The sequence below is a fragment of the Paroedura picta genome, chromosome 16 (assembly GCF_049243985.1).
Source record: "Paroedura picta isolate Pp20150507F chromosome 16, Ppicta_v3.0, whole genome shotgun sequence".
Taxonomy (NCBI): domain Eukaryota; kingdom Metazoa; phylum Chordata; class Lepidosauria; order Squamata; family Gekkonidae; genus Paroedura; species Paroedura picta.
In genome coordinates this window covers 15,956,328-15,978,969 of record NC_135384.1, presented here as the reverse complement: position 1 = coordinate 15,978,969, position 22,642 = coordinate 15,956,328, and the positions used below count along the sequence as shown (strand labels likewise).

The window sequence follows — 22,642 nt, the reverse complement described above, 5'->3', positions numbered from 1 at the left end:
TCTAGGAATGGGATAGAAGTTAGAGAGGGCTCAAGCACATCGATATGTATGTTTCTAGACACTTTCAAACCCATTCTTCTTGGCTTTTTCATGGAACAGAAATAATGCCATAGCAATGATGTTATTCCTTCTGAATTCCCTTCCCAAGAAAACTTTACTGGTTTCTGAGAACCATAGATTGAAGCCATCAGAAAAATTCCATTCTATGCAAACCTTGAATTATGACTTAGAGCACCAGACATAGTAACACAACATTTATATGTTTCAGTTTATCAAACATTCCCTCCTATTTAGATCAGGCCTACAAATAATGATAATGCATTTGGGGAAAAATATACAACTCAGCAATGCAGAGCTGGAGGCCAGGATGGAGAAGACCTCCACAGCCACCATCAACTTCCCTTTGGTGCTGAGATAGCTTGGAACAAAGGAAAGCCAAACACTGCAAAAGACCAGCATACTGAAAGTGATGAATTTGGCTTCATTGAAACTGCTGGGTAAGTTCCTGGCTAGGAAAGCGACGGTGAAACTCACCATGGCCAGAAAGCCCATGTAGCCCAAGACACAATAAAACATGGTCACGGACCCTTCATTACATTCCACAAGGATTTCTCCTGTTACTGAGTATGCGTCCAAATCTGGGAAGGGGGGAGATGTTACTAGCCACACAATGCAAATGGTGGCTTGGACAATGGAGCAGAAAACAACAATGGAGGCCGTCAAACGTTCCCCCATCCACTTCCTCAGCCTTGACCCCGGTGTGGTGGCCTTGAAAGCTAGAATCACAATGATAGTTTTGGCCAACACAGAAGAAATTGCCACGGAGAAGATAATACCAAAAGCCGGCTGTCGAAGGAGACATGTCACCTTGTGAGGCTGGCCAATGAAGAGCAAAGGACAAAGGAAGGAGAGCAGGAGAGAGATGAGGATTGTGTAGGTGAGGTTCTGATTATTGGCTTTGACTATGGGAGTGGTCCAGTTTAGGATGAAGATCCTAAGCACCAAAGCTGCGACGATAGAAAAGGAGAGGGCAAAAATGGACAGACTGATCCCCAAAGGTTCTTCATAAGACAGGAAGCTTATAACTTTGGGCAGGCATGAGTTTTGCTCATGGTTTGGATAATGATCTTCTGGACACTCAAAGCAGTCATCCGTATCTGAAAGAGAAATGATTTCTGTAAACTGAGACAATAATTGGGCTGCTTTTTCCGCATGGATTTCCATCTACAATGTACCACTAATCAGAAATTGTAAGAGTTTGGAGATTAATACGAGAGTTCACCAAATGGAAGGAGTCTACTCATTCTTGATATCAACATGCAAGGCTCAGCGCTACTTCCATGCTCTCTTGATCCACTGCTATGTGTTTTATTCTTTCAGTCAAACAAGGTATTGTGAACATTACTACCCACCTCACAACGATTGAATCTCACGGTAACATCTCACCAGCAATTAGCACCATTGTGATGTGAGTCAATCCATTTTGAAGAAAGTATGCTGGGGTAAGAACCACAATGCTTCTTACCCTTCTGATTGGAAATCTTCCCAACGGGGCACGGGAGACAATCATAGCAGCAAAAAGGCTTTCCTTCTTTTTCTCTCCTCCCATAACCAGGACTGCACTTGTTATTACACAAGGAAAGTGGAGGTGTCTGTCCAAAAATGTAAGAGAAGGATTTCATTGCATGTTTGTGAAGATTGGCAGGCAGGAGGACAGTGTTGGCGGAAGAAAGACATGACTACCGACACTTTGGCTTAAATTCAGCCACAGTTTTTAATTACATCACACAAAACCTGCTACCAGAGGGTTGGCCCAGCATGGGAAGAGCCAATCCTAAGCAGCCCGCTGGTTGCCCTCCCCTTTTTTGCAATGTAAAGGAGCATGTCATGAACCCCGCTGGGAATATGTGATCCTCTGCTGTAATCTTTTTTAAGGGCCTTAAACCACGGAGCACACATGGACTGCACAATTAAAGATCTATCAATTTTTATATCCTGGAAGTAAACCCACTCTCTTAAGTCTTTATTATTTCCTAAAGGTAAAGTTAAAGGTATCCCCTGTGTAAGCACCGGGTCATGTCTGACCCTTGGGGTGACCCCATCTAGTGTTTTCATGGCAGACTCAATACAGGGTGGTTCCCCAGTCATTACCGTTTACCCCCCAGCAAGCCGGGTACTCATTTTACCGACCTCGGAAGGATGGGAGGCAGAGTCAACATTGAGCCGGCTGCTGGGATTGAACTACCAGCCTCATGAGTTTTCAGATTGCATGTCTGCTGCCTTACCACTCTGCGCCACAAGAGGCTCATTTATTATTTCCTAGTTCTGCTAATAAATAATCTGGGACAGTGTAATGTAAAATAAAACCATCTTTAAAGGCAGGGTTGTTGTCTCTCTAAGCTACTCCAACCACTGAAATGTGGATAACTTCAGCAAAAATTTTGATCTGGACTTCTTTTGTAGTCTCCCAGAAGAAGCAATCAGGGCACCCCAGGCTAAGCTCCTGATACCTGACAAGATCAAAGCTAGTTTGGGCTTTTGACACTTATGCATATGGACTCAGCCATGAGGTACACCATATGCAGGTTGTCGCTTCAATGTCTTGCCTTGTATGGGTGTGAGGCTGAGAATTATCCAAGGAGCAGATTTCATCTAACATAGAGAATTCAAATTCAAACAAGTTGCTATCTGAACCAACCAAATCCCTTAAATAGAGAAATGACATGATAAATCCCAAAATTAAATGCTCCATACCTGGTTAAAGTCCTGAGGCCATACAGTAGCATCTTCATTAATGGTGAACACTTCTCCTGTGGCTGTTTTGGGAATTATATTCCCAACTTTGTTTTGGAGGAAGGACTGGTTTGGGAATGTGACCCAGTTGAGAATATCATATCCAGCTATTAATTGCCCATTTTGATCAAAAATGATTTTTTCCCCAGCACTGTTGTTAAAGGAGATGCCTCTCAGAATGTGGTGGAGCTGACAGTGGAAAGAAAGAAAGAAAGGTATCAGACTGAGGTCCTCCAATGACTGCAGCTAGTTCATGCTGGATATCACAGCGGTAGTTAGGGACGAATCTGCCCTTGGTGGAGGCAATTTCCATGGAGGACTGATAGGTCCTGCTTGCACTGAAATAGTCATTATAGATGTGGAAGCCCAGCGTGACATTGGGCAAAAGAAAGAAAGAAAGAAAGAAAGAAAGAAAGAAAGAAAGAAAGAAAGAAAGAAAGAAAGAAAGAAAGAAAGAAAGAAAGAAAGAAAGAAAGAAAGAAAGAAAGAAAGAAAGAAAGAAAGAAAGAATTTAATATTTCAACTAAGATGTACTGTTTGGTTATAACTTGAATATTATGGTTATAACTTGAATGGTTATAACATGGTTATAACTTGAATATTAGCAATAGCTGTTAAGACAAAAAAATTGATTCTCTCTTTTCTACAACTAAATTTCACAAATATTTAGTATTGGCAATAGCTGTTAAGACAAAGACATTGTTTAGATAGTGAAATTTTCTATCTTTTCTCCTATTACATTTCACAAATACCCAGTGCATATTGGATCTCATGGCTTTTTCAACCCTCAGCAGGTATCCTATGTATGCACACTTTTTGATGGTAGAAAGGAGACCTTTCTCAAACAGAAGGAGTCTTTCTGCAATTGAAAAAAAAACTTGTTTCCTTTGAATTGATTTCTTCTGCCATGGAAAATGACTTGTGGTGAAGAGGAAAATGTAGGGGTTCTTCTCACAGGTCATTGCCACCAACAGTGATATGTTCTTTGAAGCACGGGGGGACTTTTGTGGAGGCAAATGGGTCTTCTGCTGGTTGAAGGCTTCTCATGTGGGTGGAAAATTCCTCTGTTGGTATCATATATCTGTGATCCTTACAACCAGTCCATTATTTATGCTCTTTGATAGCATCTACATCAGAATGTTACCTGCCACAGGTGCTTCCGAAGACTCCTTGACTCATGTTTCAAATGGGATGAATGCAAGACATCCAAAGCATGTGCCACAGCATAGACTGCATTGTAGATGCTGTAGCTGTGGCCTGTCATGCTCACTTCAAACACTGACCCAGGAACCGCTTCCAGTTTCTCCTCCCCTGTGCACATCTCCTCATCTGTGTTGTCTGCCGTGGTTTTGGGGAATGAGCAGCTAAACGTCTGTTGCCAGAAATCCATGATGAAGCCATCTTGTTTATCTGAGGCTGGGGTTTTTCTCTGAAGAAATTTTCGAAATCCTACAAGCTCCCTGGAGTGAATGGAAAAGGATATAGCACCATGGAGGAAACCTATGTCCCAGTTCCTTTGTAAGGGCAGGGATGTGAACGCCATCTGGGCTGTCAGAATCCAGAGTTTACTTTTGGTCTTCATTGTTAGGCCCTCGAATTCTGAAAAGTGGAGCAATATTCTCAAAACAATCATGGTATCAATTTCACCATATACTAGAACAGCATTGGCTGAGCTTCTCATGATAATGTTGCCTATTTTATCAACATGGCTTTTGGTTTCATCAGATTGTGTGGAAAATGATAATATGGGGGTTCGCTCAATGAAATCAAAGCAGATGCCACTTTGGGCAAACATGGGCAATACATTCTGAACAAACCTCTCTGCATATTCATTAATCTCATTTTGAGAGATCACTCCAATCCACGTCCACCCGAAATACATTAGTAAGTTGAGAATCCCAATGTGTTGAAGAGCTTCAGTTGGAAATGTCTGGTAGAAGAAAACAGCTTCGGCTCTGTTTGTTACTGGAGCACAACCATACGTGAGCTAAAGAAATATAGGAAAGAGGTGAAAAAGCAAAGAGGTTCCAAAGGAAAATGTTTGTGGTATCTGTGTTATGGTAGGTCCAATTGAGATCCTAGACAAATTCCATGGTGCATAAATGGCAAACTATAAAACTCTAACACCCCTTGCTATTTTTTATGCTCTCAGAGAGATGGAAATAGGATTCTGGAGGATTTAATACCATGTCTCCATTTCTTTGTACCATTGTGGATATTATAGCTCTCAGAGGTCCCTTTCACCCAACTGTTTCTTTAATGTTTTACTTTGTGGCATTTTTCTAATGCAATCTGGTAGTTGTGGGAGTAGGAATTGCAGGCAGCATGTAAATCCACATTGTATGTGGCTTTAAATTGCTGTCCTTTTTATACATCAAAGCAACTTCTCTGATTCCTAACATCTTTTTATTTTCTTGCTAAAAAATTAAGGATTTCTCATTCCCTCCACGACAATGCTATTTCTAAACACATTTCTTTACATCTCAGATCACAAAATAAATCTTACAGGTCTACAAATGCCTTTAATAAATCTATGGTACACCCGCTTTGACTGGAACATTGGTTGTTCGTTAGTCCATTTATCACTATGATGAATTGGACAAAAAATAGTTTCCCCCTCCCTGCGAGTCATGATTTAACCTTTATAAAGAACACAAGGTAGGTCTTTTGTCACTCCAAACCAGAAACACAAACTTCAGGTATATTGGCTTATAGCATACCTGTGGGATCTTGTAGGCAGATAGCATGGCGTCCATATGGACACAGGTATCAGACTGAGGTCCTCCAATGACTGCAGCTAGTTCATGCTGGGTATCACAGCGGTAGTTAGGGACGAATCTGCCCTTGGTGGAGGCAATTTCCATGGAGGACTGATAGGTCCTGCTTGCACTGAAATAGTCATTATAGATATGGAAGCCCAGCGTGACATTGGGCAAAATCTGGGGATTTTCACTAATCTCCTGAACAGCAAACACCAAGGCCAGGATATGCTGGTATATATGAGTGATTACTCTGCAATGGGAGATAAATGCTGTGTCACTACATGCACTTCCAAATATGATACTTGCTGTGTTTTAAAGCTCAGTGTTTTCAAAGTATTGCATTAAACACATTGCTTGAGATGAGTGAAGTAATATGCTTACACAAAAGCAAACTTTTGGTGTCTCCTAAAGAAAAGGAATGCTAATCTGGAAGATTATCTTTTGATGGGGACAGATGAACCACGGGACATGTAATTGTCCTCTTGTGGGAAGAAAGGAATAGACATCTCTCATTGCCTAGATGGCAAATACCAACCCCCAGTATTAAGACTATTAGGTGGGCAAGCTATATTCTTTGGATTTAAAAAAAACAACCTCTTACATAAGGTCATCAAAGACATCATTAGAAGGACGCTTTTCAAAGGTTATCTGGCCGGACCACACATAGATCTGAGAGAAAATGGCCCCAATCATGTGCTCTCCCGGCTGGTAATACTGGTGAAGAATAGGGAGAGGGTCATTGCCAATGGAGTCACAGTTAGCAGTCTGCATCTTGGACAATATGTGAGGCAGGAGGACTGTGATCAACATCATGGTTACCACCACCAGGCAGGAACATCTCTCAGTTAGATCCTGGTCCTGCATTAGAATCCAAGTATCCTTTTGTTCTGTAGCCTGATGGGGAATGACAGTCTCAAAGAGTGAGCATACAGGATAATAAATGATCAAAAGAAAGAACAGTAGCCAGTTTAATGGAGGACAGTCTCTGCTCCCGAAAGACACAGTTCTACTGGAAAAGCATCAGTTCTTTGTGATATTTTTCATGGTCAGGGGCACTCTCTAGGGACAGAGAAGAAGTAGAAGTAATCATAGATGATTGTATAATTAGAGGGAAGGACAGGTCTCACATAACATTATATTTTCTCTGCATTATTGATTGGAAACGTAACGTATCAGTAATGTGGTAGAAGAAATATTCTCCAATCCTTCTCAGGGGGATAGGAAGAGAAAAGTGGTTTTACTTGTGTCTGAATTTCAAAGCTTAGGTGGGTAGCCATGTTGGCCTCCCTTTCACAACCCCCTCCCCCCATCTTATCCGTCGTTGGAATGCAGTGCTGAGGCTTCAAGCCCCTCGCTATCTGTCTCTTTGGTTACCTTTCAAGATCACAGTGGTTCAAGATTGAGGGGTCCAAGGAACCTTTTGATGTCTGGACCGATCACAAGAACCTGGAGGCTCTGCACAAGCTGCGCACCCTCAACACCAAGCAAATCCGCTGGGCAGACTTCTTCTCCCGGTTCAACTTTAAGTTAGTGCACATCCCGGGAAAGAAGAATTTCATGGCAGACGCTCTGTCTAGAATGCACCCGGGCGAGGAGAGGGTTCCCTGGGTAGACACTGTCTTCAGCCCCGAGCAGCTGGGGCTGTTGGTTCAAACCCGCAGCCAAATAAAACTGGAGGTAATGAAGCAGGGCGGGGCAAGGGAGTTGCCACGGCTGCCTGAAGGGTCCCTCCCGGAGCTCTGAGCTGCCTTAGAGGGGGACCCGCGATTGACAGGGCTGTGGCCACAGCTCCAGGACCACGGGGATCTTTGGTACCAAGGAGAGTTGCTGTACACCCCGGCTTCCTTGAGGAAACAGGGTTTGGAAACCTGCCATGACAGCAGGGCAGTGGGGCACTTTGGGCTCCTGAAAACGTGGGGGCTCCTGCGCCGTCAGTTCTGGTGGTCAGGGATTCTGAGAGACGTGGAGGAATACGTCAAGGGGTGCCCTACCTGCCTCACTCAGAAATGGGGGATTGAGAAACCTTCATTCAACAAGATGGGCTTGTTGAAACCGCTGGAGGTTTCAGGTCGGCCCTGGGAGATCATCTCCATGGACTTTATCACTGACTTGCCCCCAAGCCAGGGGAAAATGGTGATCTGGGTGGTAGTAGACCAATTCTCCAAGCAGGTGCATTTCGCCCACGGCCCAGAGACTGGCTGAGTTGTTCGTTTCACATGTGATGAGGCTGCATGGGTTTCTCCGCAAGATAATCAGCAACAGGGGGGCCCAGTTCGTTGCCAAGTTTTGGGGGGCCCTTATGCACCTCACAGGGTGGCCAGGGGCCTCAGCTCTGCTTACCATCCCACCACGAACGGGCAAATGGAGCAGGTGAACCTGGTGCTAGAGCAATATTTACGCTGCTTCCTGAATTACCATCAGGATGATTGGGTCCACCTTCTCGCCCTGGTGGAGTATGCCTACAACAACGCCCCCCATTCAAGTACCGGGATGTCCCCATTTGAGGTGGTCCATGGGTATGCTTCCTCACCATTCTCGGCTTTGGTAAAACCTCCCGGGGACCTCGCAGTCATCCCTCCCGGGGTGGACGACTGTGCCACGAAGGTCCAGGATGCCTGGGGGGAGGTGACCACCGCTCTGCATAAGGTGAAGGAGGCTTTTAAGAAATGGGCAGACTGGAAGCGGCAGCCCGCTCCGGCATATGCAGTTGGGGACGAGGTTTTCATTTCCACCAAACACCTCAAAAATCAGAGACCATGCAGGAAACTGAGCTATCAGTACGTGAATCCCAATATAGTCACTGAGGTGTTGAATGAAGTAACCGTCAAGGTAAAGCTCGCGGCAGCGTAACGAAAAGTACACCCAGTTTTCCACGTTAGCCTAGTAAAAAAGGCCCCTCCTCCAGACAAGTGGCACTCCAAGTCACCGCCGCCACCCCCGGTCAGAGGACACTCACTATGAACTGTCTGATATCGTTGATTCGCGCGTCTCTCACAAGCAACTGCAATATTTAGTGCCCTGGAAGGGTTTTCCCAACTCCGATAATGAACGGGTCAATGCAGAGGATGTGGTCACCCCCTCCCTCCTCCACAAGTTCCATTCCCGGTTCCCTGATAAACCGGGACCTGCGCTGAATGTGGTGGGGGGATGAGGTCGGGAGGGGGCCTTAAGAGAAGCCAAGCGACATGAACCCCGATTCATGCCATCTGAGTTTCGTTTCTCTTTGTTATTATCAAGATCTTTGCTTAGGAAGATCTTGGCTTGCTTTAGTGTTCTGTGGACTTTGTTTAATAAAGCTCTCTTTGGATTTACAACTTTATCACGGACTCTGCAGGCTAAGCTCAGCCTGGTTCCTGAAACACTGATCTTGTAAATCAATAAGTCCTCCTCCCTGTGAGATTATTTCGCAGGGCAGACTGGAGACCTGGTGTGCATGACTGAGACCTAGGCACAGGAGGGTGAGAGAGTCACCCTGAAAGATCTGGCCCCATCCAGGTTCTCAGTTCTTCACCAGACTCAGCCACATGGAAGGGTGAGAGGGGTGGCGATCCTTATCCAGGAGTCATTCTTGTACAAGGCTCTCCCAGCATAATTGATACCAGAGGGGAGTGTGTTAGCATTGAATGTGGTGTGGTGGTAAACTTGGTCATTTGTTTTGTTTACTAACCACCCAATGCCTTGTTGGGCCTCCTTGATGTGGTGATGGCCTGGACATTGCAGTATCGAAGTCTCATAGTTTTTATCAATTTGTAACCTGCCCCACACATCAGGCTGTCCACACCCTCTACCTGATCTTTATTGCTGGGATTGAGGTGGGTCTTCTGGAAATAGATGTCATCTCATGGTCAGACCACTATACCCTGAAAACCCAGCTTAGGATACCATCACCTCCCTGCATCCAGGTGTGGAGACTTATGGATCCAATTGGATTACTGAATGATTTGTGGGACTCAATGCCTCCTGGTGACTAGCTAGCAGTGCTGGTGGAGGACTGGCAGTCCTGCCTGGTGGCCACTAGTAATGAGATTGATCCTGGTGCCCTCTTTACCCTTGCCTCAAACTGTCTCCAAGGTATACGGCAGAGCTGCAGGAATGAAATGGGGAAGTCAGATGGCTAGATAAAGTGTGGAGGAAGACTAGCAACGAAGCTGCAAGAGCATGCCATTACCCATTTATGAAGGTGGTGAGGGTGGTGAAATGAGAGTTTTTTGCCATTGAAATCACATCACGAGCTCTCACCTGGCACAATTGTTTAAGGTAGTTCGGTCTTTTACTGCCCTTGAAGGAGGGAGCCAAAATATTAGCCAATTAGATCTGAGGTGTGAGGCATAAGTAAGCTTTTTTGTGGATAAAATCTTGTAGCTCTGCCATGAACTACCTGCCACATTTAATAAATGTCCTGCATGGCCATTGAAGGAGGTGATGTTTGATGACTTCAGGTGGCTCTCATTATCAGAAGTGGATAAGTTGCTAGGTTCGGTGAGGGTGACTACCTATCCTCTTGATCCTTGTCCAAATCGATTACTCAAATAGAGTGACCAGAGGATAAGAGCATTCTTGTGGAGATTGTCAACCTCACCCTGTTATCTGGAACTCCCAGAGGCACTGCAGGAGGTGGTGGTTTGTCCCTCACTGAAGAAACCATTTTTATCCATGGGAACTGGCCAGTTACCATCCACTCTCGCATCTTGCATTTCTGGGTAAAGTGATTGAAAGGGCTGCCATGGATCAGCTCCTAGCACTCTTGGAGGAATCATCTGTGCTCGATGCATGCTAGTCAGACTTCCATCCTGGCCACAGAGTGGAGATGGTGTCAGTCACCCTGGCAAACAATCTTTGACACCAGCTGAATAGTGGTGGGTCCACTATCCTCATGTTGTTAGATCTGTTGGCTGCATTTGACATGGTCAGCCATGAGTTATTAGCCCATTGCATCTCTAGTGTTGCAATATGTAGGGTCCCACAGGTGGCAATTCTCTCCCCCTTTGCTTTTTGACATCTATGTGTGCCCTCTAGCCCAGCTGCCTTGGAGCTTGGGGTTGGGTGTCACCAGTGTGTGGATGAGATCCATCTATATCTTCTGATGGACAACTATCTAGACTCCCCCCAGAAACATTTTCCAGATGTTTGGAAGCCATAGCTGGGTGATTGGAGGAGACCCACCTGAAACTCAACCCTTCCAAGATGGTGGTTCCATGGTTGTGGAGGAACGGGCCAGATCAGGAAGTGTGCTTTCCCAGCCTGGCTGGTATGCAACTTAGGATCTCACCAGAGGCCAGGAATTTGGGTGTGACCTTTGACGCCTCCCTATCGATGGAGGCACAGGTCACTAGAATAGCCCTAAGAGTTTTTTTTCCATCTGCACCAGCCGAGGGTACTATCACCCTATCTGTTCCCATAGCACCTAGCTACTGTGATCCATACAAGGGTCACCTCCAGGCTTTGAACTCTGTAATTTACTCTACACAGAACATCCCATATCCTTGACCTAGAAATTGCAGCTGGTCCATAATTCAGCTGCTAGGGTCCTCAGAGGGACATCTTGAAGGGTTACTGAGGCAGCTGCACTGGTTCCCAGTTGTGTTCTTGGTTAGGTTTAAGGTTTGACCTTTAAGGCCTTCTGCAATCTGCGTCCCACATATCTGAGAGACCACCTGTCTCCTTAAGCCACCCAAAGGGCTCTTCGTTCTGTGAGTGCAAATCAGTTGGTGGTCCCTGGCCTTGGAGAGGTGTGTCTGGCCTCGACCAGGGCCAGGGTCTACTCAGTCCTGGCCTCAATCTGGTAGAATGAGCTCCCAGAAGAGCTGATGGCCCTTCAGGAGGTTTCTCAGTTCCACAGGGCTAGCAAGATGGCAGTCTTCCACCAGGCATTTGGTTGAGGCCAGAGCGATTAATACCTGGGCCCTCCTCGCTATAACTACAACATCGTATGACGATATGATCTTCCTGTTCATTTCCTCCAAGACACATGTTTAAAGTGGGTTCTAGGAGTTTGGGGCAAGGAAGGGTTTGGGGATGGGATTGCTGCCATTGATTGTATGCTATGTATTATAATGTTTGGGGCTTTTATGTTTTTATTGTGGGGATATCTTATTGTAACCTGCCAGGAGCTGGCTGTCCGGGAGTGTGATAAATGACATCATCGTCATTCATAGAAGTTCTGATGAAATCTGAAAAACAAATCTGATTCCACATTTTGAAACAAAACATTGTACACAGATCTTTAAAAAAAAATTAACCTGTAATGGGATTACTTCCCTCGTAATCATCAAAACTACTATAATTGATCTACCCAGTCAAAACTCCGAAGGCTCTCCACAACAGGGAATACTTGAAAGATGTGCTTATAAAACTCTCTGTGGCTTCATCATAGCTAACGGGAGGGGCTGTGTCCGAATCCTGGGTACTCTGCCATGTGTTTCTAATGGATTTCTTTGATCGATTGCTGGTATTGTCTGCTTTGTCTGACTGGTGATCTTTCCCAGTGCTGGTTCCCTTCACGCCTCAAGGCTGCATTCCCTAGTTTGTGCTTTATGGCTTCTGCTTCCCACAACAATGTTAGGCTGAGGTACTGCACTCCCTTTGACTTAGTTTGCACTCTTAAGCCTGGTACCCTGATTAGAAGAATGTTTGGTCTTCCTTTGAAACCTGAGTCATCACCTTCCCATGGGAGGGAAGGGAGGGAATGTTCCTGTGTTTTATATGCGTGAATCCCTGTGTGTACCTTTAGTTCTTCCTATTTGCTTGTTGGATGCTTTTATTTGAGAATAAAGACATTTTCAGAAATAGAATTTTTCTTGCCTAAAAGTCTAGAATTCTGACAGGCTGGAGACCTGCAGTGTCTTTATTGTTAATCAGCATACGCCAGTTGGCATTTCCATTATGCCCCCTGTTCTGCCACATTATAAGCCTGATAAATGCCAGGCTCAGAATTGTACTAGAAGTGCCAACTGCAATCCAAGTCGCCTTCTGGAAGCCCGGAAGGAAATGAGAAAACCTGGAGTCTTCAGGGAGAATTCAAAATGGACTCTTTGACACTGCTCCTGCTCTGTCTCATGGTACACATAACGCACAGCTTGAAGTGCATCCAGACACAACCCCTTCACATTCCCCAGGAGTGGTATGAGCCTGCTGAAATGGTCATTGGTGCAGTTGTAACTCATATCGGTGGTGATTATCCCAAAATTTCCTTTGAAAAACACCCCTCTCAGGAATCTACTAAACTGCTATAGTAAGGAATGTTTTCTCTACATTAATGATTGTTTATAAGTTTATGATGGCTTTCTTTGGCTCTTGGTGAGAGGGGGGGCTATGTATGAATACAATTTGATAATAGAATCAGAATACCTTTATTGACATAAAACAATTTGATAGTATGATGGATAAAACATTTAGCCAATAGTCTCCCTTCCTTACTAAGGCTCTATGTGTGTACACAGAGTGACACCAATAATAAGGTTCATTTTGAAATAACCGTATTTGCCGGCATATAAGACGACTTGGCGTATAAGACGACCCCACAACATTTCCACTCAAAATATAGAGTTTGTTACATTACATTACGGTACCTGTCATTGATACCATTGTATGGCCGCAGCGTGAATGCAGCGCCTCCGGCCCGCCCATGCATCTCCCTGTGACCAGCACTAGTGCGCAAGTGCGCATGTGCAAGCTCTGCGTAGACAAGGGGGGGCTGGAGTGCCACTGCTTCCCGCCGAGCAGAACAGGCTGGTCATGCGGAAAAGGCTGGCACCCCTGTCTTGCTGCTGATGCTCGCCGCAGCCATGCTGATGACCCGCCGCGCTGGATACCACGCAATACTGGATGGTATGCAGAATGAGGTGGGGGGGCATCGGGAGGCCACTATGGGCAGCTCTGTCTATCCCAACTGAAGTGCACCCAGTGTATAGGATGACCCCCCCACTTGGAGGCATGTTTTTCAGGGGGGGGGGAAGTAGTCTTATACGCCAGCAAATACTGTAAGTTTCTCAAAAATTAGTAGACATCCCAAAAGCACATGCTCAACAGGAGATTTTCAAACAGGTTTTCAGGAGTCTACTGAACTGTTCTAGTAAGGAATGTTTGCCTTCATCTCAAGGATTGCTTTAAAGTTCATGATTGCTTTTCTTCTCTGATAAAGTTCTAAGATGGGTAGAGCTTTAAATATGGGCATATGCAAAGGAACTAGAATTGTAATGTAGAAGGATATCTCAGGAAGTCCCTTTTGCGAGGGTCTAGATGTGCATGGTTGGTTTATTCCCACCTAGTTTGTTCTTCTACATAGTCACCACTTCACGCATTATTGTATGAAATGCGTTGCACAATGTTTTTCCTGGCAACATTTTTCTAGATTTGTAATCCTGATCATTTTTTCTTGGTGAAAAATGTGGGCTATATATAAAGTAAATACAAGTTGATAGTTTGAGGGATATAATAGTTATGGAATATTTGCCTCCCTTTCTATGTGTACACAATTTGATTGACACCAATAATATTTATTTTGAAATAAAATTTCTCAAAAAATAGCACACAGACTTGAAGAATCATGGAATTTGAAATTTGAATTTGTATTCTAGTTCACCCCCAACCCCCCCCCCCACTGCAGGATCAGTTTAAGCATCCATGAGAAGAATCTGTCCAACCACTGCATAAAGACCACCAGTGAGGGAGAACTCAAAGCTTCCTTGGGCAGCTGATTCCACTGCTGAACTGATCTGTGGAAAAAAATAATCCTAATATCTAGCTCATACCCTTCTACACATAGTTTAAGCTCACTACTGCGGGTTCTGTCCTGCCAGCAGGAAATGCTCCCCGCCCTCCTCCAAGTGACAACCATTCAAATACTAAAGAGAGCCATCATGTCCCCTCTCTGCCTCTTCTCCAGGCTGAACAAACACACATGCCCAACAGGATCTCCTCAGACATTAACCTTGATATGCTGTATCTATTCTGTCAATTACAGAGTTTTTAGCTTGATATTTTGTTTGACAACAGCAGGGCTTTACATGTCTACAGAAGGACAAACGCATAAAGAAAACTGTTTCTATTTTTAAAATGTCGCCATTATGAGGATGCCAACTCTCCCACACATCAAATGGGTTAGCAATGTACTCCAGGGTAGTAATACGTTGCAGTAATTAGCATGTCAGACAGACCTGTGACACTGAAACCAAATTCCTCTTTGTCTGTAAAGCGCACTGTCTGACTTTCTTCAATCACAGATGAAAATTCAATCTGCTGACAACCTTGGAGGCTATATGGTTGCCACTTATCTTTGTCCTTGGTTGCCTGACAAGGAACTATTTATCAATGAAAGCAACATTTTTTCAAAACTGTAGTTTTTATTAAAACTGGAGTGCTCCAAGGTGTTTAGATTTGTTTGAGAACATGAGGATATTCCAAATTATTCTAATGTGACCATTTCATCTGGAAAAATAACTAAGATTAAGGGAAACATTGGAATACAGATGGATTTTAGAGCATTCTTCACGTTCAAAATTTCATTGTTCTTTCAGACCATCCTAGGCAGGGGTTGAATGGTTAGTTTAAATAGTAAGAGAGAAATTGGAGGCCATCTTGTAAACCTTCCCAAATATTAGAAATGTCCACTGTCTTATCTTAATAGATCCGAACAGATCTTTTCTTGAATATTTAAAGTTAGTGTTTTTTTATTTGTTTGGTTATTTCTTTAGATTTATATACCGTCCTCCTTTTCTACTCATTTCAAAAAGATATAAGGATATCATACCCTGTTTAATTCGCCTGTCAAACAAAAGGCTATTTTATTTGCAGTTTTGCCCCCAAGTTCTACCAACACATCCTGGCCTTGGTGTTTGCCATCCAAGAGATCAACAAGAATCCCAAAATCTTGCCAAATCTCACCTTGGGTTTCCATATTCTTGACAACTACTTCAAAGCAAAGATGGCTTATCATACCACTCTGGACCTACTTTTCAAATCATGCAGCTTTATTCCCAGCTATCAGTGTGGCTCCAAGAAAAACCTTGTGGGAGCTATTGGGGGACTAGGCCTGGATACTTCCACCTACATGTCGGATGTCTTGGGTCTTTACAAGATTCCACAGGTAATAATGGTGCATGGGGATAACTGGGGGGGGGGGGTCTCAGATAACTTTTCTTCTCTTTCTGTTAGTACTTTTGAAGGTCCAAAATGAAGATATCTTTGAAATATATGGATTTACATGGCAGACTGAGACACAGCTCCATAGACAGATGTGTGTGGGGGGGGTAGATTTAAGGCTCAATCAAAGAGTCTGCTTTGCATGCACAAGGTCCCAGGGTCATTCTCTGGCACCTTCATTTAAAAGGACCAGGCAATAGGTGGTGTGAAATACATCTGCCTGAGACCCTGGGAAGTGGCTGCTGGTCTGAGTAGTATGTAATTCCATTCCACTCAAAGCCAGTAATATGTAGCAAGTTCAAGGGTCTACATAGGCCAAAATGAAAAGGACAGAGAATACTTCTCCTCTCCCTTTCAAACTAGTTGCTCCTAGATTATTGAACAACACAGGTGAGACACAGGCCCTTTAAAATGTGCTCATAAGGCTGTAGCTGATTCTTTCAGGAGCAAAGCTTAGCCTTCCATGTCCTTGTCTTCCTTATCTGGAAGTGCTGGAAGAAGTCACCTTGAGCTGAACTCTGATAACATAACATAGAAATACTCTAAATATAGCAAAGGCAACACCATTAAGGCTGGGAAATGGACATATAAAAATATTCTCAAATTCCTCATCTTGCCTCTCCCACTCATTTATCTCTCCTAGATTTCATATGGATCTTTTCATTCAGCAATGAGTGATATCTATTTCCCTCCCTTTTACCGCATGGTCCCCAATGAAGAACTTCAGTATGTGGGAATTGTTCAGTTGCTTCTACATTTCAGATGGACATGGGTTGGGCTCATCACTACTGACAACCAAGCTGGGGAACATTTCTTGCAAGCATTGAAGCCGATGCTCTCTAAGCATGGGATCTGTTCAGCCTTCACAGAAAGAGCTCCAATAAAAGACCATCTTGATACTGCAAGTGATGTCATGCAAAACTTTTACACAAATAGTTCAGTATTCCTAGAAAGCAAAGCCAATGCCATTATTGTAAATGGAGAAACATCGATTATTATATGGCTGTCCGTAGTTACATGGTTAAGGTCTCTAACCGATTTGGGAGATACAGAACGAAGCTATGCGGGGAAAGTGTGGATAACAACTGCCCAAATCGACTTCGCCTTCACAAGTATTCAAACATCTTGGGACTTAGAAATATTTCATGGTGCTCTTTCCTTTGCAATTCATTTCAGTGACCTACCAGGTTTCCAAACATTTCTTCAGATGGTAAAACCTCCCTGGACAAAAGAAGATGGCTTCTTCAAGAACTTTTGGGAAGAAGAATTTGGTTGTTTGTTTCCCAATTCTAGAAGGACAACAGCAAATAATGAGCTATGTAGTGGAGAAGAGAAACTTGCAAATGTTCCATCAACATTTTTTGAAATGAGCATGACTGGCCACAGTTACAGCATCTATAACATAGTTTATGCTGTGGCATATGCCTTACATTCCAAGCACATAAAAGATAAGGTGACAAAAGTTTGTGTGACTACGGAGCCCTGGCAGGTACTCCCTCTCCATCGTCTAGCATGAGATTTGTAGTCCACGGATATGTGGAAAACCACAATTTGGCCACTACTGTGTTAGCCTTGGTCAGGATATAATTAATCAATTAAAATGTCTCTTAATTAATCTTTTTAACAATAATTTATTAAAGTATTTATGAATTTTTATAAAATTGTTGTGAGCCATCCTGGTCTGTAAAGAGCAGGGTGGCATACAAAAATAAAATAATAATAATTATTGACTATTCTAATCAACTACAGCTGTCTTTCTCATTTAACCCAGCTCCACTCGTTTCTACATTGGCTTTCCTTCAATAACAGTGCGGGGGATGAAATTGTGTTGAATGACCATGGAGAACTAGCAGGTGGATTTGATCTTAGAAACTTGGTCACTTTCTCAAATATGTCCTATGTTAGAGTCAAGGTTGGAAGGCTAGATCCTCAGCCTGCTCCAAGGAAGGAGCTCACCATTCAAGAGGACAAAATTACCTGGGCGAAAAGGCTGACACACGTAAGCAAATATAGTAAAAATCAATATAATCCATTAAACTGGGGGTGGGGATAGAATCCTTCCACTATGCAGTGCATATTGATGCCATATTATTTTAATTGTATTTATTTATTCATTCATTTGGATTGTTATACTGCCCATTCTTTACAGCTCTGGGCGGTTTACATGGAACATTATAACTTTACATAGAACATTATAATAATCTATAACATTATAAAAGTTTCAATAGAACATCACAACAATCTATCAAGTAACAGTTCACAACACAACATGAATAACAACAAACTGAGGAGATCAAATTGCTTAGTCATGGATGGGCGTCTGGGTGTGGCCCAGCAGATGTTCCAAGTCGGTCGGCCTCAAGTGAATGCCTGGTGGAGGAGCTCCCTTTTGTAAGCCCCGCGGAATTGTGCAAGTTAGGGTAAGGCTCTGATCTTCTCAGGGAGCTCATTTCCACCAGGTAGGGGCCAGGACCGAAAAGGCCCTTGTTGAGGTCCGACTTGCTTCTTATTATTAACTGATAATGCATGAATGACCTCGCATAGGTTTTGTAAGCCATGGAAAGTTCAGTTTTCTTGGGTTTTCTTTAATGGTTTTAACTGTCAATAGTTATCACCATTAACATGCCCTCTCGGTGATCTCCATTATTACATTTCTGCATATTCAGTCCTCTTGTTGGTGGATCTATCTTAAAACAGAATCTCCAAAGTGTCTTTTGAAATATAAATTCCTCTATTTTCCCAGAATAGATGCCTCCACTTTCTGTCTGTAATGACCCATGCAAACCAGGATACAGCAAGAAAAAGAAAGAGGGAGAGAAATTTTGTTGCTATGATTGTGATCCGTGTCCAGATGGGAAAATATCAGACCAAGAGGGTAGGAGATGGGCTGTTAAAAACACTTATCCAGTTAAAAAGAAATAAATATTGTAACTAATTACTGGAGCTAAGTATGACAGTATTTGAATACCTACAATTCAGATAATGTAATAACATTTTAAAGAATATGTAAGGTTTGTAGTGTGTATAATTCAAGAGGACATGAAGAATATCCCACTGGGGGCATCAGAAGAGATGTATAGGGATGGGCAGTTTGGCTGAGCATTGATTTGAGTATTTTGGGGCTTATCTGAGTCAAATCCATCATCCCGTCAGATTAAACCAGCTGAGCCTGCCTGGTTTGAGATTTCCTCATTGTGAAGAAGCCCGCCAAACAGTTGATCCTGAAGATTAACTTCCTTTTCCCCGCAGACCCTTTCAAGGCTGTAGAGAGCCCTCTCTCTGTATCCAGTGAGGGGGTGGAAAGAGCCACCAAACAGTTGATGCTGAAAATCAGTTGTTTGAGATCTCTTTATATGCCTCCTTCAACCTTCCCCCAGGCCTTCCCTGGCAGGGAAGACCTGACTCTTTTGCTGCCAAAAGTGCTTCCAAACTTGAAGAGCTGCCAAACAGCTGCCAAACAACTTGGCAGCTTCTAAATGCCCCCACCACCTTCCAAGGCATTGAGAGCTGCTCTTCACTGCTTGGGAAGGCAAGGGTTGAAGAGCTGCTAAACAATTGATCAGCTGTTTTGGCCAAAGCTGGCCAAATTGGATCAAGGTTCCTATATCAGTCAAACTTGAATCAATATACTGAATTATTGATTGTACCAAATCAGAAAACATCGAATCTGAATAGTACTGGATTTTATCTCCATGAATATTCCTAGTTAGCATACATAGATCAGGAACTTCCTGCCATTTTTCAGGTAACCTCCTCCTGTGCCCTCATTGGTTCAGTTGGATACTACTTGTTCCTTTGAGCATAATTTCTACCTACTTGACTCTAAAGCACAACAGACAAAATGATTGTCTCACAAAGAAAAATTAGATGGAACTCTCGCTCGTCTCTTTCTATACAAAGTTGTTTATCTTTTAAATAAAACTATGTTATCCTTTGAAGTGGCCCAGTGTTCTAAACCTCTCATTGCACATTTAAACTTTTCCAAGAGGAAGAGGCTGAGCAACATCATAAAAATTCTATTAATGAATGACAGTGATCTTTTGACCAGAGTGGATTCATTTTCTCAGTTCGCCCAAAAGCCATGGTATTCAATCCATGGTATTGGGTGCTCAGTACACATAGCTTAGGGTTTTACCACAAAATTAATCTCACTCAATGTTCCCTGATACTGATCTTTAAAATCAGCAGGCTTTTCTGACTGAGATACTTTGAATCTTTTCTTTTTTCCAGACATGGAATCCTGTGTTGCTTGCCCAGAAGGTCACTATTCCACCAGCAGTCAAGATCAGTGCATCCCCAAGACCCCAAACTTCCTCTCCTTTGCAGAACCTTTAGGCATCGTTTTCAGTTCCTTGACTCTCTCTGCTTCTCTGCTCACAGCTCTGGTGCTTGCAATCTTTGTTAAACACCGCGACACTCCCATCGTCAAAGCCAACAACCGGAGCCTCACTTACCTCCTCCTTGTCTCCATCCTTCTTTGCTTCCTCTGCTCTTTGCTGTTCATTGGACGACCTAAGCAGCTGACCTGCCTCCTCCGTCAAACAGCTTTCGGCATCGTCTTCTCGGTTGCCGTTTCTTCTGTCTTGGCAAAAACGGTGACTGTCGTGGTCGCTTTCATGGCCTCCAAACCTGAAAATATTTTCAGGAAATGGATGGGGAAAAGAATGACGTATTGTATTGTCATTTCGTGCTCCCTTGTTCAAGTAACCATTTGTACTCTTTGGTTGAGTTTTTCTCCTCCCTTCCCAGATATGGACAAGCATTCACTGAGTAGAGAAATTATTGTGCAATGTAATGAAGGGTCAAGAGCATTTTTCTACTGTGTCTTGGGCTATATGGGATTTCTTGCCACCATCTGCTGTGCTGTGTCTTTCCTAGCAAGGAAGTTGCCGGACAGTTTCAATGAAGCCAAGTTCATCACCTTCAGCATGTTAGTCTTTTGCAGTGTTTGGCTGTCCTTTGTGCCTGCCTACCTGAGCACCAAAGGGAAAGACATGGTGGCCATGGAGATCTTCTCCATCTTGTCCTCCAGTGCTGGCTTGCTGGGCTGCATCTTTTCCCCCAAGTGCTATATCATGATACTGAAGCCTGAGTTAAACAGTAGGAAGCATCTAATAAGAAAAAAGCATCATGATCTTTAATAATACAGCCATGATCATTGTTGCTGGTACTGAAACCTTTTGGGAATGTCTGTGGGAGTGCATATAGGTAAATATTGTAGTGAGACTAATCTACTGCAAGAGCCAGTGTGGTCTTTTATGGAATGTGGCTGCTATAATCACTACTAATTTGTATTAGTATCATTATTTATTTATTTATTTATTTATTTATATTTATTTAGATTTATATACCGCCCTCCCCGAAGGCTCAGGGCAGTTTACATTAAAACTAGTCAACGATACATGAAACAGTCTTCGTTAAAACATACAGTAATTAATAACAGTGGTTGTAACCATATAACAGAATAATGTAACAGTATAACAATATAATAAAATAATATAACGATGGAACGGTGCAATACCACAACAGGTCTAGAGCGCTCTGGTGGAGTTCTGGGAGGAAGGGGGGAGAGGGGGGGAGGGGGAGGAGCGGGGGGGGAGCGGGGGCCCTTCATTCGCTGTTGGTTGTGCCTGGTCTCAACTAAATGCCTGGTGGAGGAGCTCCTTTTTGCAGGCCCTGCGGAACTGTTTAAGCTCCGTCAGGGCCCTGATCTCCTCCGGGAGCTCATTCAACCAGGTGGGGGCCAGGACAGAGAATGTTCTGGCCCTGGTCGAGACCAGGCGGACTTCTTTAGGGCCAGGGACCATTAGCCGGTTGGTGGCGGTGGAGCGCAGAGCTCTTTTAGGGGCATAGGCAGGGAGGCGGTCCCTCAGGTACACTGGGCCCTGACCGCGAATGGCCTTGAAGGTAATTACCAGAACCTTTAGTCTGATCCGGAATTCAACTGGCAACCACTGCAGTTGGTGGAGAATGGGCCGGATGTGGGACCTCCACGGTGTTGCTGTGAGGATCCTGGCCGCTGCGTTTTGGACCAGCTGTAGTTTCCGGGTCAAGGCTAAGGGCAGGCCTGCGTAGAGCGAGTTACAGAAGTCCAGTCTAGAGGTGACCGTCGCATGGATCACTGTGGCTAGGTGTTCCGGGGCCAGGTAGGGCGCTAGTAGTTTGGCTTGGCGGAGATGGTAAAATGCCAGCCGCGCTACCTTTTACTATTACTATTAAGATTATTAATATTGTACTGTTTTGAATGTTGTGGCTGATGGAAGCACTCCATAGTATCCCTGTTTTCCATGGTAGAAATCATTAGTAAAATGTTGAATTAAGAAATTCAAATCCTGTTACAGAGAACCCATTCTATCTCTAATGACTGGAATAAAGGAATTCTGCATCTGAATGATCTGTGTAGATCTACAAAACTTAACAGTTCAAAAGTGAAACTGAGTAGCTACACCAGAAATGTAATGATTCACTGAAAAAAATGTTAGACCTTGCTGTCAAAGAGAAGTCTTTCAGAGATGAGAGATAAAAGTGAAAATATTGTATCACATGGTCTCAATGTGTGGATTTATTTGGACCCAAGCAGGCGTTTGAATTGTTTTATATACTAGACTTAAAGCCCGTTGTAGCTGATACAACAAGCGCTAGCAGGGGGAGGGAGGAAAATAACAAAGAGAGAGGGGGGTAGAAAGGAAGAGAGTGATTAAGATAGAAAGAGCTTGGCATTGGAAAGAGGAAGGGGAAGGGTTGTCCAGTCTGTAAGGGCATGGGGTTGAATGTGTTTGTTGTGTGGGAGGTTGTGGTGGCGTAGTGGCAAATGAGGGCATGGGTGTGGAGATATGGCTGTCAAGAACCTGTGGTTTGGAATGTTCGTTGAGTGTGGGAGAGGACTGACCTTTGGGAATTGTGGCATAGAGGTTAAATATGAGCTTTCAAGAGCCATGACTTCAGAT

At 43.7% G+C, this 22,642-nt stretch overlaps 2 protein-coding genes across 2 annotated transcripts; one reads left to right on the top strand and one right to left on the bottom strand.

The window, feature by feature from the left end:
- Positions 1-264: 264 nt before the first annotated feature.
- LOC143825511 (vomeronasal type-2 receptor 26-like) lies at positions 265-6,368 on the bottom strand. Its single transcript, XM_077313537.1, has 6 exons — positions 6,157-6,368; positions 5,514-5,691; positions 3,938-4,780; positions 2,755-2,982; positions 1,526-1,652; positions 265-1,157 (listed from the first exon to the last, which is right to left on the bottom strand). The coding sequence occupies exons 1-6, from the start codon at positions 6,366-6,368 to the stop codon at positions 265-267; spliced, it is 2,481 nt and encodes an 826-aa protein (XP_077169652.1).
- A 1,548-nt stretch (positions 6,369-7,916) lies between these two features.
- LOC143825509 (vomeronasal type-2 receptor 26-like) lies at positions 7,917-20,898 on the top strand. The gene is made up of 7 exons (XM_077313536.1): positions 7,917-8,384; positions 12,671-12,786; positions 15,348-15,639; positions 16,339-17,184; positions 17,467-17,694; positions 18,444-18,570; positions 19,926-20,898. Exons 1-7 carry the CDS (start codon positions 7,917-7,919, stop codon positions 20,834-20,836), a joined length of 2,988 nt encoding a protein of 995 aa, XP_077169651.1. The 3' UTR covers positions 20,837-20,898.
- Positions 20,899-22,642: the final 1,744 nt, after the last annotated feature.